Source organism: Zootermopsis nevadensis, unplaced genomic scaffold (assembly GCF_977971745.1).
Source record: "Zootermopsis nevadensis isolate Lab colony 2312 unplaced genomic scaffold, Znev_1.0 Znev_ptg000006l, whole genome shotgun sequence".
NCBI lineage: Eukaryota > Metazoa > Arthropoda > Insecta > Blattodea > Termopsidae > Zootermopsis > Zootermopsis nevadensis.
This window is the reverse complement of record NW_028259138.1, coordinates 11,799,723-11,816,881: the sequence shown is the minus strand read 5'-3', so window position 1 is coordinate 11,816,881 and position 17,159 is coordinate 11,799,723. Positions and strand designations below refer to the sequence as shown.

Genomic DNA, 17,159 nt, shown 5'->3' with positions numbered 1-17,159 from the left:
TAAAGAAAAATGCAAGTTGTTTCATCGTTTCCAGTGCAAAGTGCCCTAGAATGCTATTGGCCAGCAGCACTCCAAATTCTTAAGACTTCAAACCAGTTCACTGATTGAGGGCACTGCCATTAGTACAAATACTTGTTCAAAAAGTTCCATATTTACAAAAGAGGAAGAGAGATCAAAAACATTTTTAGGAGTATTTGCAACTAAGAATTTCATAAATGCATGTATCAGCTCCACTGAGTCTGTATTTCTTTCTGTCTGTCTGCATGGAACTCAAGAAATGCTAAACAAATTTTAATAAAATGGAAGATTTACTAAAATTGTATCAACACATTCCAATTTCAGTTACAATTAATAAAAACTGGAAAGGTTTAATTTGTAATTTTGAATTTTTAATAAGTTTAAGTTTATGTCAATTATCTTGCTTAAACAACTTTAGTCTCCAACTACACAAATAATTTGGTGTTACTGTCTTCTTAAAGTAACACAAATAAATAATGATATGTCATAAGGTGCAAAGATCATTGCCCCAGACAATTCTGACATCACAGGCACCATTTGCAAAGATCAACTCATGATAAAAACGCCAGAAGTGTTAGGCTATGCATAAATTTCTTGGCTTGTTCTACTGAGAGAAGAGTGCTTCAGAAAATGTCCACCACTTGCACTTAAAAATTTCTTTCCATCTGCAAGACTGATAAAAATGATTCTTGAATGAAACATAAATGCAAAATATTTAGAAAGATAAGGAAAAACTGACGCTATTAAATATGAATACCAAAGCTGCACATCTTCAGAGCTACAGAAGCAGGGACTGGGAAAATGTGGCCTGAACCACCTGTTTCTAAAGCCATTAAACACTGCTTACCTGGTAAACTAAATGGAGCAGAACTAAACGGATCCTCTGCCAAGTCTGTGTATGTCATCACAAGGCTCTCTCGACTCTTGACATTAGAAATACCTGTAATATTTATAAGAGGACTGAAAACATGAACACAAAATCCAAAATAACAAATTTCTAGGAACTGATTACAATAAAATTAGCATTAGCAATGTAGATGTGCATTTTTCAGAAAGAGTTAAAACAGTAACTGTTGTTGTAATAACAGTCTTAGACTGGATATACTGTAAGTATAAGTGCAGGCTTCCTAAAATATATAATAATATATAACAAAACTGGAATGACCACAATTTACAAGTCTCTGCAGACATTTAAGTGATTTAGCGGCAGACAATGCTAAGGTTTTCTTGTCAAGGCTGTACATAAAGCTGCCCCTTGTCTTCTCCTCTGCCCTAATGAGCCCAAGTACTGATGAAAACATAATTACTGCCCTCAAGAAAAAAAGAACACTCCCTGCACTCATAGGTTATACCATAAATCAAGTCATGACCATTTATTTCAATATCCCTTTCGATTCATTAGTCCATCTAACATTCAGTGTTAAACAGTCTCTCTTTTGTAATCAATCCTGGGATTGATTGGCAGCAGCTTGAGCTGCTGATACTTGGGGAATCCTGAGGATCTTTAATGTGGTGGATTCCCCTTGCCTTCCGCATCCTATGCCGTTGACCCATCCGGGTTCATCTGGCTTTAGGGGTGATTTCTCACCCCAAGGGCATGAGGGTGCCCTGAACCTCCACCTGCTCATCCACCCTCCGAAGAGGCTGTTGGCACTTGGTAGAGGGGGACCACTTACACTGGTGGTCACTCGGTCTGTGGATGCAGTTTAACGTAACATAACAGTAAGAGATACCAAACCTCTAAAACAGTCTTACTTCAATTACCTTAATGTTACTGACTAAAGGACTGGCTTGAAATAATTCTTGTTAATGCAGTAGTATGAAGTAAATCGAAGTGCCTCATAGCAAACTTTTTAACATAACATAACATACTCGAAAGGAGTGCACAAGTCCAATTAACATTTATCATATGGGACACAGAAGATTTAAAATCCCATACTACAGGATTTCAAGCAAAACATTTAACACAACGGTTAATGGTTTAGCAGTATGCACTGCTACACACAGCCAGCTGGACCATACATAAGCACACGACTGGCAGAGGTTACATTAACTGGACTGATATTAACAGGAAGCTGTAGCTTTAAATAGCAAAGATTAAAATAAACCTTACAAAGGTGGTTAATAGCTTTAAAGCTTAATTAATAAATGGTAAAGATAAAATTGTCATCAGTGCTTATTAAGCTCCACACCATGAAGGTGAATGGGAAAGTGGAGGTAAAGATCCACTCATTCTGGGCTTGGCACTAGGTAGAAATGAGTGGTCAGTTTCATACCCTGTCCATTTCATCCTCAAAAAACAAGCCATTCATTCCCATAATACAAAACCAGTTTCACAATACATTCTACACTGCAACCAACATTAACAGTGAAACATAAGGATGTGGATTATAACAACAAAAGTTATATATCCTCACTTAATGGTACCTGCACCTTGTCGTGGTGGTGGGGCTTGAGTACCTCAGTGATCCGAAGAGCTATGCTGGTGATAGCATAGCTACTGGTAGGGCCTCCATAGCCAGATTGGTTGAGGGGGAGAGGTCAGACTAAGACAGGTACCCTGGTCCTCCAGGTTGGGGGTTGGTCGCAAGGCTAACAACCTTGCACCATAAAAAGGAAGACGTTTCAAAACCTCAATCAAAGCCGCGGACAGACGGACCTAACAGAGGATCGAATGGAAGAGGAGAATTGAGGAGGCTATGGACCGAATACGAACCGGAGAGCCATAGAAGAAGAAAGTTATATATAAAACTGAGATGTAATCATTGCAATAAAATAATTTTGGTCAAATGGGCAGAAATTTTATAACCAGATACAGAGAACCTTTGCATGATATAAAATTTAACAAGGAAAATTGTAAATGTGTAAAACATCCATACTCTGAACATACAGCATGACTACAATAAAGCAGGTAGGTTTATAAAAGTATGTTTCCCTGATAAGTTCTTTAATGGACCAACAACAAAAATTCATAAAGGGGAAATGTACATCTTTGTTACACAAGCCCCCATTTTGAAACATCATGCACTTGAAATATACATTTCCCAGTTCATATATTATTAAAACAGATATTGTAATTATAGTTTCTAAATTGGCTATAAAAGTATGTCATTTAGCAGTGATTAGATTAAAAGTATAAATGAGCTGAGATGGTTACAAGACGAATGTCAGCAGAAGCTGCCAAAATGCATTTGTGTTGTTATAAACACAGAATTCATTAGGTGTGGATAGTTTTGATAATTGGATTGCAAATCACAGTAGACAAAAAAGAGAAAGAAAGAAAGCAATATCATGAAACTGGAATGTTTAAACAGAATAATTTTCTGTGTCCATATGCAATGCTTGAAATATGTCTCACAGGTACAAGCATGTAAACACACAAAGACACTTACTACTTTGGGAGCCCCTTCTTATTTTATCAAATTCTGCACCAAAAATATGGTCCTCTGTCATCAGACTAAATGGTGTAGAATCTTCAAAGGGATTCCAGTCAGCAATATCTGCTGACAGAGACCTCCCACCAGCTGTTACAGCACTGGACAGTTCACCCTGTACCAAAGAGACAAAGCTATCGATTCTGAAGGGTTCTGATGATGGTGTAATACATTCTGGATTGTTGGGTTTTTGGACCTTGTCCATCGTCTGATGTTATAAAATACACAACGTTTTCAGGACTGGATCTGTCCTCGTCTTTAGAATTAGTGTAGGGGCACCTACTCCATGGGGTCCATTAGAATGAGCTAATCTCAATCACTGCACAACCTAGATCAGAACAATTACATGTGTATAAGCACCTGTATTCCTCAAAAAACAGTGTATTTTATAACAGTAGATGATGGACAACGTCCTAAACCCAACAGTCAAGACAAAGCAACGTTTATCAAGAATACAATTTTCACTAAGATGGAACGTTACACAACAGCAAAATGTATGAACTGCACATGAATTCTCTCCCACCCAAACACCCATTAGCACATATATTACATCTTTAAGCAGTTACTGACCGTTCAGTCAATCAAGAAAACTACCCTAAGTTATGGAACCTATAAAAGTTCATCACCATCACCATTAAAGTCTGCCAATGAATGCTAATATTATCCAGTTTAAGCTATTTCCCAACTTCACAACCTATTTACATAAGATCCACTTTAATATTATCCTACCACGTACGCCTCTATGTGGTCTCTTTCCATGACATACTCCAACCAAATTTTTTAATCAATTTGTTTTACCCCTGTACAAATACAAATTAATCAAAGGTAAGCGAAGATGTATTTTTGTAGATGATTCATATTCCCGTGTATGAACTAAACACACCAAGGACTGAGGACAGCGTGGGATGAGTATCTGGTATACAATGTGTTAAATGCCTTTTATACATCACATACTAAAATATTAAGCAGAGGAATGGGCATTTAATGTTAATCTATTGCACTAGGAATGGCACAGATTTTAAATTACTGTAACATACAACATAATCAGTTTGACTTCAGATACTCACATGAGATGCTGACACTCCAACAAGGTGCCTGTGAGTGTCTGGAATGTTGGCGGCTCTAGAAGTGTTATTAACGGCACTTTCTGGTGGTGAATTTGAGCCGGACCGAGATCTGACCGAGGCTTCATACGGTGCCAGAAACTGACTTGTCTCATTAGCAAATACTCTTAAAAAAATGCAATATATTAGCAAACTCTCTACTGGAATAATTTCACTTACCAGAAAACAGATTATTATTTGTAAACAACTGGTCAGGCTATTGAATAAAATATTAAAATAAAAAAAAAATACTTTCTGGTAATATAATTTGACTTCAATATTAAGAAACTAGATAAAAAGACCTTTAGATAGTTAATGGTTTAGAGTCAATAAAATTAAACTAGTTATATGTGACTTACTATAACAAATAAAATTCAAAAGTTGAAAAATACACTGTATCTATAACAACCCAAAATTAGGTAGCAGTATTTCCCTAATTACTAAAGTATTGATTATAACATCACTGCCTGGTCAACAGAGACCCATTTGTGAAAACAGAGTATACCATTTGAAGGTGAGACTAACATTATGGTACAAGGGACTTTATATTGGGCATCCTATCCCCTACATTAATATAAAGGCATTATCAAACTGCACAAATTAAAATTTTAACTACTATCATGAGACCACCACCATAACATAAGAATTGCATATGCAAGAAACAATTAAAAAGTTCTTCATGCAATTAATTCAAGATTCAAGCACTTTTCTAGTTGTCTAGGCTACTAACTGTGCATGACCACAAAGTCACATTTTAATCTTCTAGAGATTTTTATTACATACAGAATTAAAACTTTTTTTTAACTTCATTATGCCAGGTTCAGCCAAATGCTGTATCAGCGTGAAGATCCAATTCCACTTCAGATTTTACACAGATGACAGACATTTCAACCTCTTCCTGTTTCAATTTCATTTACAACTCAAAAAGAGAAGAAAACATATCCACCCATGCATCTCACTTGAAACAAGATCCACATGCATACTTGTTGAATGCAGATGTATCACTCATGTTGCGACGATGCCCCCGAGGTGCAGCCAATGTAGGAGAGCTGGGAGGAGTTACAGTTGCAATGCACTGGGAGACAGACTCCAGTTTGTGGGCAGCTGGCTTAGAAGTAACTGCAGGAAGATTAAATGATGAAGGTGGGACTGGAGGAGGACCTTGGGGACAATTCTCACCCCCACCATCATCCTGAAATGGATCTGGAAAGCCTGAAAGAAACATGACAGCCAAATATGTGTACCCAATCCAAGTTCATTTTCACAATATATTCTAATTTCTTCCAGTGTTGTATGACATCTGCAATTACCGTCATCTGTAATGTAATTATTTGTTCCTTATTTCTTCTTTGTTGCTGAAAATGATTTAAACGGTTCCTCAAAACAAAGTGTTACAATTTATGTAAGAACTGTCAGGTTGTAAAAACTAAGATATACAAAAGTGACCCGTGACCAATAAAAAACAAAAATAAAAAACAAATGTGCTGAAAATCAAGAACATTTTTCATAGCTGTACCATTTATTATTAAATACAAAAATTACATGCAACAGAAAACGAGCCACTCAGCATACACCACACTATATCACAATATGCCCTCATTCATTACATAAATTCTGTGAAAGCAAAAAAATGTTCAAACAGATAATTCTGTCACCATCCTGTGACAATAAACTACACTATGCATATTATCATACAATGCCTCGTAGTCTCTGCAAATGTCCGTTAATATGAAACAGAAAACAGCTGACCACCATTAAAATCTAACTTAGTACTTCGTTCCTGTAGAGCCATCCTTGGAGTATGTAGTAACGCCACTGCCTGCTCCCTTATTGATGTTCTTTGACAGTGGCATAATAGGGCGGCATTAATGGGATGGGCCTTCTTATTAGAGCGCCAGAGAACAGGAAGTCGAGTCTTCACAACGCCCTTCATAACACGCGGATTCTCCGAATGGTACACCAACATCGGCTTTGCCTTAAAAATTCCTGATGCATTACCGCCCAGAAGCAATGTAAGCCAATCTTTTTTCAGCCTTAAAACCAGAGGCAGATCTCTCTTCACAGGCTATGCACATCCTACCAGGCATCTTCCAGTACAGCCCTGTTTCATCAACATTAAAGACCAAGTCTGGCGGACGAGGAGAAAGCAGCTGACGCCGACACTAGCGCTGCCTAGGTACCCACTTCCAGTGCTCCATTTACGCTTGCATTTTAAAATTTTCTTTATGTATATATTCATTATTATATCAAAAGGGCGTTAATGTGAAACAGCGTAAAATGAAGCATCATAAAGCCTACCTGTATTTGAAAATTGAGTAAAATGTCCAGGATTCTGATATAATTTATATACACACAATAATCTTTTTCTGTTTCACAAGAAAGATTCTGTTAACGTAGCTTTGCTCCTTACCGCTTGTTTCCTTACCTGATGCTGGGAATAGAGCTTCAAGGGATTCTCTGCTGTCCCCAGAGCTCTTCACTGGTGCTGTGCTCATGTTCATGGCGTGGCCTTGTACAGAGGCTGCAGCCACATTGGAATGACTTGAAGAAGTATTGCCTGACAACCTGGGGTCAAAGTTTACTGTCGCTGATACAGAAGAAGGGTAGAACGTTTGTACAGGAGTTGCCTGGTGCGTTGCAGAATGTGGATGAGCAACAGGTGCTGTATTTGTTGCGGGCAAAGGCTGTGAAGGAGGCTGGTGGGAGCTGGGACCGGATGATGTAACACTTGGAACTGGAGTAACAGGTGCTGGAAGGGGTTCATTTGTTGCTGCAGGTGCACCATTCATTGGAACAGGGGACTGAGAGAGAGAAGGAAGAGGAAGGGGACCAGTCTGTCGACGAGCAGTTCCTGCTACAGGGACTGGCGAAGAGCCCAAAGGAATTGGAAGTACACCTCCAACAGGCAGTGGCTGGCCTCCCTTAGGACGTTGTCGCGGCGCAACACTTGTACCCTCCACCACTGGAGCCACTGTCTGCTTTGTTACTTTCACTGATGTGCGCTTTACTTCATTATCCATCTGAGGGCATGGCAGCTGATCCACTATAGGCACAGGTGTCTTCTACAATCAAAATAAGGAGATTCATTACAACAGGCATTAACAGATTCTCTACAGGCCTGTGTGCCACTTCTAAAAATTATAAACCAGGCTGAGAATCCAGAAAGTTAGAAATATGCTACCTCAGATAAAAGACATTGTTTTAACACAATTTCACACTATGACGGAACAGTACTAGTAATTACAGTGTAATGCTCGATTAAGGTTCAGCAAGTTTTCATTCTTCGATAAAATGCAGACATACACCTCATTAGTTAATTTATACAACAAAATATTTAAATAACATCCAAATCTAAAGGAAGCCTCTAAAACATCTGTGCATGTATGTGTGATGGCTTCCAATATTTGTAAATGTCTTAACTTCTTCCAAGTTTGTTCCAGTCTTGCAACTCAAATTTTATACAGAAATACTTTCAAGTAACTATACACAACACAAACTGTAGTCAATCCTACAAAAACTTACGTGCAGATTCTGAACAGGACAATCTTTGCCAAAAAGGGAAAAGGCTACAAAGGAAGCTTGAAAAATATCAGGACGTTTATCTGGATCTGGCTCCAACATATATCCTGCAAAGACAGAAGAGGAAAAACATGTCATCTCACAGCAACAATTTTAGTTTATCTATTGTATGAAATTCACAATGTTCTTTCTGTGATTTGCTAACAAAGTGCAGTGTGCTAGATACAATCATGAGATTATAATTGGTATCAGTCAAATGATTAGTAGTGCGTGTCACAAGAAAACAGAAATGTCAAGCTACATTAAACTTCAAGGTATATATTTTCTTTTGCTGTAATTATAATTCTTTAGTGAATAGAATCAGACCATATAAAAACACACGATGTCTTCACATTTGGGTGCCAATTTCATGGCTACTGTGAACAGAGTACTGAACCTTCTGACTACACTAAATTTCACAAATTTATCAACTACTGGAGTTTCTCAAGGAGTCTACTCCATGGAGTTAGTTAACACACAATTATTCAAGCTTAATAAGTTTTTCAGCAGATGAAGTGTTAGGGAGAAACTTTGTAAAATGTAAACAATCAAGTATTTCTTCCAAAATCAAAGCTTTTTTACCTTACACTAAATCAAAACATGGTTTACTTATATGATTATAATTAACAAACTTGGAAATGTACACACAGTATAACAATTCTGGCACGTTCACAAGAATTTGATGTTTGACCTCTGAGAAAGATCAGGAAATCCCTCAGCTGGAGGATTTCTCACACGGGAAGTCCCTGACCTTTGAGAATAGGCAGAAAATTCACCAACTTAGGATTCACCACACAAGAATTCCTCAGGTGGGAATTCCCCATCCAGTCATTCCAGCATGCAACTAAACTGCTAATTATTGTTCTCCAATTGTAACCAAATTTCAAATGATCTGATTTTTCATACAACTCAGCAATATAAAATTTTGTAAGAATCCATTCAGCTTTCTCAACATGTAACATGATTACAGATGAACAACCAGACAGAGTGATTTTAATGTGAATTTTATAGTCAATTTAAAAACTATAATTACAATATTTGTTTTAAAAATGTACGAACTGGGATAAGTATATTGGAGGAAATAATGTCAAAACTGGAACGCAATAAAATGGAATTTCTTATCCAAGATTAAGTTTGAGAACATTATACAAGATTCTGAACAGAATGATAGTAAGAATTTTTACGTTCAATTCCAAAACGAGTGTGAAGTGTCTTCAAAGATATAAATTTAATCATGCATGGGTGCACAGAATGTATCGTGCACACCACAGTAACTTACTGATTAGGCAATGCATCCCTCTGGAATATCTCGAATTGTCAGGAATGGTGAAGTTTCCACTCTGAATGGCAAGTGTACTCTCTCCAAACGGTAATGAGAAGAAACACAACTTGTACAATAAACAGCCAAGGGCCTAAAAATAAAAACATTAGTCACAAAAATGTTCGACTCAAGTTCAAAGCACATGTAAGGAATATATTACAAACTGTGTTTTCAATTATATGAGCTATGCAAAAGTTTACTGATATCGCATACCAAACTTATCACTCTAGAATTGCTTTACTACAAGAAATATAAACTGCAGAAACATGAACTGAGATAAATATAAGACGCAAAGAGATGGTTGGCACTCCTCATATATATATATATATATATATATATATATATATATATATCGGTTAAATTCTTCACACAGACTGTGTATAGCAAAATAATGTAAAAAAAAGTAGGTGGCTGGGTACCAAGCTCACAAAATTTTAATTAATAATATTCAATGTCCATCATGCTTATGTTTTGTTATAACTGTTGCCATGGTAACGCTGTTCAGCAATTCTGACCACAAAACTACACATATTATGCATGGCTAACAATTGTCAAGATGCCCCTCAGAAACTAAACATAACACGAGAATAGCGCCAAAGATCAAAGTTGTTTTGGAGAGGGGATTCAAGCTGTATAACCTGTCCTGGGTCTGAGTCCTGCTGAATATGAAACTAAACAAGACAGAAAAATGGTATCAAGACCAAAGTTATGTGCTTCAGCAAGGAGATTAGGGGAACAAAGGCTACAACCCCAAAAAATCAGTTCATCAAAGGGTTAAATAAGTGATCCTTGTTTTGTTTTGTTAATGATTGCTGCTAAAGAATGTATAACAATGAATCCTATCTCTTTGAAGTTTAATCATTATCAGTCACACACATCCACTGAGCACAAAAAAATGTTAGTTACCCAAATATCAGCCTTGGTCGTGATCGGTTTGCCGCAGTACATGTCGACCATCTCAGGAGCACGGTATGACAAGGTGGTATACTTTTTTATCTCCTCTTCGACAGGTGAAACACCTTGTACTTGGGGGTTAAGCACTTTTCCTGTTGCAGATCCAAAGTCACACAGCATGTAGTGACCACTGTCACCCAGTAAAATATTCTCCACCTTCACAGCAAGATAAAAGCGACAGATTACCTCCATGCAAATAGTATGGACTTGGAATGTGTTACGCAAGCTACAAAATACCTCAGAATATGACACACATTACATTTGTTCAAAGATAGCAAGATGTAAGTTGCATAAAATAAATATAATTATGCCAGAAATACATTCACCCACTTGTTATGTATGGACAAGTTAATGAGGACTAATGACAAACACTTTTAGCATTAATCTTTTTTTTATAGTCACTCTTGTCAACTTGGAAACTGTTCTGCACTTGGGTCCACTTTACACACGAGCAAATTATGTATCCCAGAACAATAAATTAAATTCAAGATTTTACAATTTCTATAGGGAGAACCAAGTTTAAAAATTACAGAAGATATCAGGGGTAAAATGATATTGCCTTCAAAATTTAATGTGCCTAGCAGGCTTCACAAATAAGCAATAAATAATAAGCTAGCTGGCAGAAAATGGCACCTTCCCCACTATGAAGAGAACTTCAAGTGATGGAGTCGGTATATTCCTCCGACATGCTGGTACCCATCTATGGATATGACTGGCACGATTTACACCAGCAGAACAACAGGCAACATTATAATTTTATATATGTAACTTTTAATATTAGGTTTATAAGCAGGAGATTGGTAGATAAAAGTTTCTGAACTGGCTATAAGTGACTTTCCTTAAACATACAATTTTAAGTAATATTTGAAGTTTTCACAGCGGTGAGTATGAAGATTTCTGTCTTCTGGGTTGTTGCGCTGTGTAGTCTGGTCGATGTTACATACATTATTAATGTCCCAAGAAACACATCATCCCTACTTTCAGAATGATATATTCCTCCAATGCCTTAATACCTATCTACAACACTATAGCGCATCTCAATCCAGAAGACCATAGTTCATATTTTCATAGCAGTAAAAACCTCAAATATTTTATAAAGTCCATCAGAATTTATGTTATGCCAGTTTAAAGAATATACACTGTAGTGTGTAATGCTCAAAAAGTAGCCAGCCGGTGCAGGGGCGCAGCAAGCTGTCCAGGTGGGAAATGTCAAGACTATGCTACACATGACACTTAATTACCTTCAAATCCCTGTGAATTATCGGAGTTTGACAGTGATGTAACCTGGATACAGCCTCACACATATCACAGAATATTTGCAGAACTTCAGTCTCACTAAAACCAGACTGTAATCTGAAAATATAAATGAGGTGGAAATATCTAAACTAATGCAATATGTTACAAAAGATCTAAGATACAGAGCATATATATTTTCCAAATACATCTGTGATTTCGCTTCATACTCATTGTTACGTTCTTTTATTGCAATAAATATAAATCTGTGCACCCATAATGTTGAATAATAACAAACGTACGAGACACTTTTGATGAAAGTTATGTTTTGACAGTAGTTTGAATAAGAATTATTTTGACCAACATGAATCTAAATCAAAGTCACTCTAAATATTTTAGCATACATCCCCCTCCCCAACACGGCCAAAATATGTCTGATTTTCGAGATTATGGGATTTCAATATATGCATTAAATGTAAAGAATGCAGAAAAAGGGGGGACTTTCTAAAGACAGTTCTGAGTTGATGCCTATGACTACAGTATTACCTTCCATTCATTATCTGAAGAACATGGGTACGGCAATATGGCATTAACAACAGAACTTCATACACACCATTTCCTGTATGAGTAAGACTTGAATCAACATATCCAATTATGTTCTTGTGGCCACTCAAATTGCTCTGTAAACATAAATAAGGAAATATTACTGACACTTTAATGAGTTTTAGCCATACCACAGTCGCAACGCAGTTCTCTGCATCTGACTGGGTATCTCGTGTTATACTATGTTCGTCAGATTTATAAATTTCCTTCTGCCTTACCTCCTCAAAAATATATATGCATCAAAAAATTCGGACATCTTCTGGCCACATTTTAAACTATTCTACTTTTAAAAATTAATGTAATGTACAGTACAATTATTGTACTGCACTATGCAGTGTGTAATGGAGGTGCAAAGTCTCTTGCCATAACCTGTGAAAATGCCATGCCCAGACACAAATAACTGCAACCTGAATGTGAAAGGATAAAGCACAATGGCACTTTTTGAATTCACTGTAAAAGAAACTTGCCATAAGAGGACAAACAGCTTACAGTAAAAGTTTGCTGGAAAATGGTTAATACATAAAAATCAAGTCCATTGATACTTTCATGTTTTACATATCACTACAAATGCTACTAATACTCAGTAATATTAGTTATGACATAATGAAACAACAGACTAACTGTAAATTGAACATTAAATCTATAACAATATTATTTGCCACATATTGTAAATTCATATATTTATTTGTGTATGTATGTGGTAAAATGATGTACCTTATAATCTAAAATGTTATAAAGAGGATCTAAATTAAAATCCACATTGGGCCCAACATTGTGTGTGTGTAATGTTGGACAAACACCACAATTTTAATTTATAAACCATATATATTACCTCCCCTCAAAGCCTGCAGCATTATTTTTTATGGTTCTGTGGTTCAAAGACATTGTGGGCTATCCCTGGCAGTGAACGCTTTGATACGTAAAAACAAAATATGCACACCTCCTACCCATAAACTTTTTATAACCACTGCACACAAAAATTTATAAGTTCTTTATGCAATTTAACATGTTTAATTTAAACACCAAGTAAAATTCACTCACCGCAATCTGAATTTCACGTTTGGAGACATTGAGATCGTGTTCATTATTCACATACATTCGCTTCAACGCATAACGAACTCCACTATTGTTGGCTTTGACCAGAAATACTACTGCAAACCCACCTAAAAAATAACAAAACAAAGCAAATTAAAGATAATTTTTCCCACATCACTGATTTTGGTGGTTAAAATGCAAAAGTGACTAACTTGCAATAGCATATTAAGAAAAACAGTGCAATACTGCATTATGAGTATCTCACATCAGACCAAAATTAGAAACAACAAACAAGACTGAACAGATAATGTATTTAATTCATTATAATTACAGATAATTGGTGTATAATATAAATTAATTACATTAAATGGCATTATTAATTCATAACAGTTGCACAACCAGCAATTAACAAGAAAGAGATGCAAACAAACCATACTCTTTTAGCTTCCAATCAACTAAACTTCAATTCATACACGTCTGTTTAAAACTTGAGAATATTCTGTTTGAATCTCAGCTAACAGATTAGCTACCTTAACTAAATATTATTATTGACTCCCTCTGGTAATCCATGCAAATGCTTGGGCAGTACCTTAAAATTATAGATTTCAATCAATATGGACTTCTGCATTAATATCAGAGGCATTTATATTTATACAGAATCATTTTACCAGTTTAGACCTCTTAAATGATCAAGTATCAAATTATATTCAGTAATAAATACAGTGCCATGATTTATATTACACATTGCTTTTCTTACACATAAATTACAATACACACTGTACTTTACTGAAACCTTTTAAAATAATCTTAAAAAATTAAGTCATAATCACCGAATACTGTTCTCATTTGCACTATACAAGGGCCATGGTTATTAATAGTTGTTTTTATAACCAACTGAAATGTCTCCCAAAATGTTCTGTAATAGATGAAGTTCCAACTCTTCAGTACTATCAAATAAATAAGACCAATTTTATTTAGGCTTCCAAGAAATTACAAGGTATACGAACATGCTGAATAAATACCTGTTTTACATTGTATTGATTTATCAACACCAACCGATATTCATGCTCAACCAGGAGAGCTAGTCTTTAAGCTGACAGCTGAACATGGGACCTCTCAATTTGAATAGCCATTCGACAGCAATGTTCAGTCATGTGAGATGTCAGTAATGATGGTCATCTGAGAATATGGCAGGCTAGACAACAAGGACAATAATCGAGAGGGAAACCAGGAAAAGTGTTATTCAAATCATACTGTGATAAAAAGGAATATGGAATGGGAGTAAAATTCAAACCAATAACTAGGAAAGTTAAGAACTCTTTAAAAACTTTCCACAGGGTACAACAAGATCCAGTAAGTAGATAATCACTAATTTTTCACCATTCTAGAAATGTCAGGTATATCATAAGGCTACGGATAGTTGCACACGTATGCACACTGTATAACTGTTGCTTAAGACATGTCTGTGTTCAGCTGACCAATAAGTTTCTAACCACTCAACACCTCCACAACACAAAACACCATCTTTCTCAATGAAGCAAGTTTATTGAATTTTATAATTTTTTTAAAATATTTCCATGCAAAACATTGAAAAACTGTACATATAAAACAACAGCAACATAAAATGTTCACAACCTTCTTTCAAACACTCCATGTTTGTTTCTTGACACGTGGCTGATGGAGGTCATTCTTATGCCTTGTATTTATGCTATGTATGCCTAAGTTTGTTTGGAACTTCTCCATGTCATCCACAACAAAAGACAACTAAGTTCTTCTGTCCACAGCTCACTAATTTAATGACTGAGCTGACTATGTATTTCAAAGTCCTTATCACATATGCTACTAGGATTGATACTAGAATCATTATTACAGATCACACTGACCCCTGTAACAATACCATATTAACAGGTCATTCAACTAATAAAACCTACAATGATCCTCCCTTCCTTCTCTAAATCATTTAAGGTTGAAAATCTTGAAGAAATCAAAATCAGTACCCACACGAAACAGATCGGGTATGAAGGTGGCATTTGCCTATATACCTAAAATAATTAGTCTTATTCAGTTACCGTAAATTATAAATATGAGCACACAACTACAGCAAACTACCAACTAAAAAGTTTTCTGATTTGACAAATAAAAACTTTCACTTCACACTAAAAAATGTGTCAAGTACTAACCTTCAGCTAAAACATCTTCAACTGTAACCGTCATTCTTCCAACAACAAACACTTTCCCAACATAACTATTGGGCTCTTTGGCTGTATTGTCAATTTTTGTTTCTATTTTAGAAAACAGCTTCTTCATGTTTAAATATTTGATTCGGAAGTTCACTGAAAGCTGTAAAATTCGGAAAGATCCCTGTATGACGCGTCTTCCTACCGAATATGAAATATAATACTGTACGAGGAAAGGGCTGTTGCTAGCTGTCAAATCATGAGGTCAAAATGGAAATATTAACGATATTATTTTCGTAATAAGTGACGTTTAAATCCATCGACATAGCAGCTGATATGCCAGAACTTAATAAAAAAACACTTCATCAAATTAACGCCGCTGTTCAACTAGCAAATCCATTTAACACTGAAATATATACATTCAGTCTATTAGATTAACAGTAAACGTTTGCACAAATGTCCTCCGTTTCTTCATCTTAACAGTCATATCAAACATATTCAATGTACTATTAACCCAACAGCCCCTTTCTCAAGATGGCCACTTCCTGGAACGTCATTAAGAACGGAACCGGATATATGAAGGCATAATACTTCTTTCCTGCTTTTACTCTGTAATTAAATGTCCAAGCACTATTAATTTAATATGTAAAGAGTAATTCCCCGAAAACTCAAAAAACAGCAATGATAATTATTGCGCATTGCTGTAGTAAAACAGTTTCTAGGAGCATTTATAGATGGCAGAACCTGATAACAAATGACAACTATGACAATTCTTAATAATCATCATAAGTTATTCTTTGCTTCGCGTTTAAAGAACACCGTATATCTCATCTTTCAGCCCTGATCGTCCTGCCATCTATCTGTGATCCCATGAACTCCGTGTCCTTTCCTGATTCGAGAACGGCTGAACACTTTTCATGAAATTTGGTGAGGTTTCGCCATTAGGGGTCCATCTAAACACGTCCGCCGTTTCCAACACCAACGTGACAGATCAAAGTCGTGAGATACGATTACATTCTCTCTGCATGCAAATGAACATCCACATGACTTCACGAACATTGCATTTAATAACTGTACAATAGCTGTACGGGTTTTAGGAAAGCTAATGTCGAAGTCGTGCCATTGAATGCTTCTTCAAACTCATATCTTTTAATTTCCTTCTCTCATTAATAACCTACGTGGTCGATTCTCAATTGCGCGAGGTTTGATAACGATGACACCATTGATCTTCTATGCATGCGCGTTGGGCTCCTAATCGCGTCGTTGTACGTGATATAACCTGATTCAGACAAATCTGTAGGAATCTGATTGGGATGTGGAGAATGAGGCAGGGGCTAAGGAAATACAACACTCAAGGACGAACATAACTATCACATTTGCCACACTGTTGGTTTAATCCAACTTCCTCTAAGGGATTCTCGACCTTTTGAAGATCGAGGGCCACATTCATTCCATATTATCGATTTTCGGGCCACAAGGATGTAAATTAGGGCAACGTATTGAAATGACATGGCAGTCCATTAAAAATTCTCCTATATTAGGTCGATACTGCAAACAGGTTCAAATATTCATTTCTTGTTGCGATTAGAATGTATCCTGACTGTTGTTCATCAGTAAAATGAGTCCTAGTTTTTGATCTGACATTTCTAAATCGACAAACAAATGTTCACAACAATAGAAATGCCAAACACTAACGTATTTCTAATCGTCACACAAAAACGTG

The 17,159-nt window shown here is 36.2% G+C and overlaps 1 protein-coding gene across 6 annotated transcripts in view; it reads right to left on the bottom strand.

The window, feature by feature from the left end:
• Window positions 1-16,085, bottom strand: part of Nak (Numb-associated kinase) — a 52,010-nt gene extending 35,925 nt beyond the window's left edge. For 3 of the 6 annotated variants that reach the window (XM_022066496.2, XM_022066497.2, XM_022066500.2), the window contains exons 1-12: window positions 15,440-16,084; window positions 13,266-13,387; window positions 12,168-12,301; window positions 11,630-11,741; window positions 10,341-10,544; window positions 9,393-9,525; window positions 8,078-8,181; window positions 6,966-7,617; window positions 5,539-5,767; window positions 4,520-4,682; window positions 3,411-3,567; window positions 866-958 (exon numbers count right to left, since the gene is read on the bottom strand). In XM_022066496.2, the coding sequence (XP_021922188.2) occupies window positions 866-958; window positions 3,411-3,567; window positions 4,520-4,682; window positions 5,539-5,767; window positions 6,966-7,617; window positions 8,078-8,181; window positions 9,393-9,525; window positions 10,341-10,544; window positions 11,630-11,741; window positions 12,168-12,301; window positions 13,266-13,387; window positions 15,440-15,566 (2,230 nt within the window). In that variant the 5' untranslated portion in view covers window positions 15,567-16,084. Of the gene's footprint in view, window positions 1-865; window positions 959-3,410; window positions 3,568-4,519; window positions 4,683-5,538; window positions 5,768-6,965; window positions 7,618-8,077; window positions 8,182-9,392; window positions 9,526-10,340; window positions 10,545-11,629; window positions 11,742-12,167; window positions 12,302-13,265; window positions 13,388-15,439 lie in introns of all 6 variants that reach the window. The other 3 variants (XM_022066499.2, XM_022066498.2, XM_022066503.2) reach the window with 3 other exon arrangements.
• Window positions 16,086-17,159: the final 1,074 nt, after the last annotated feature.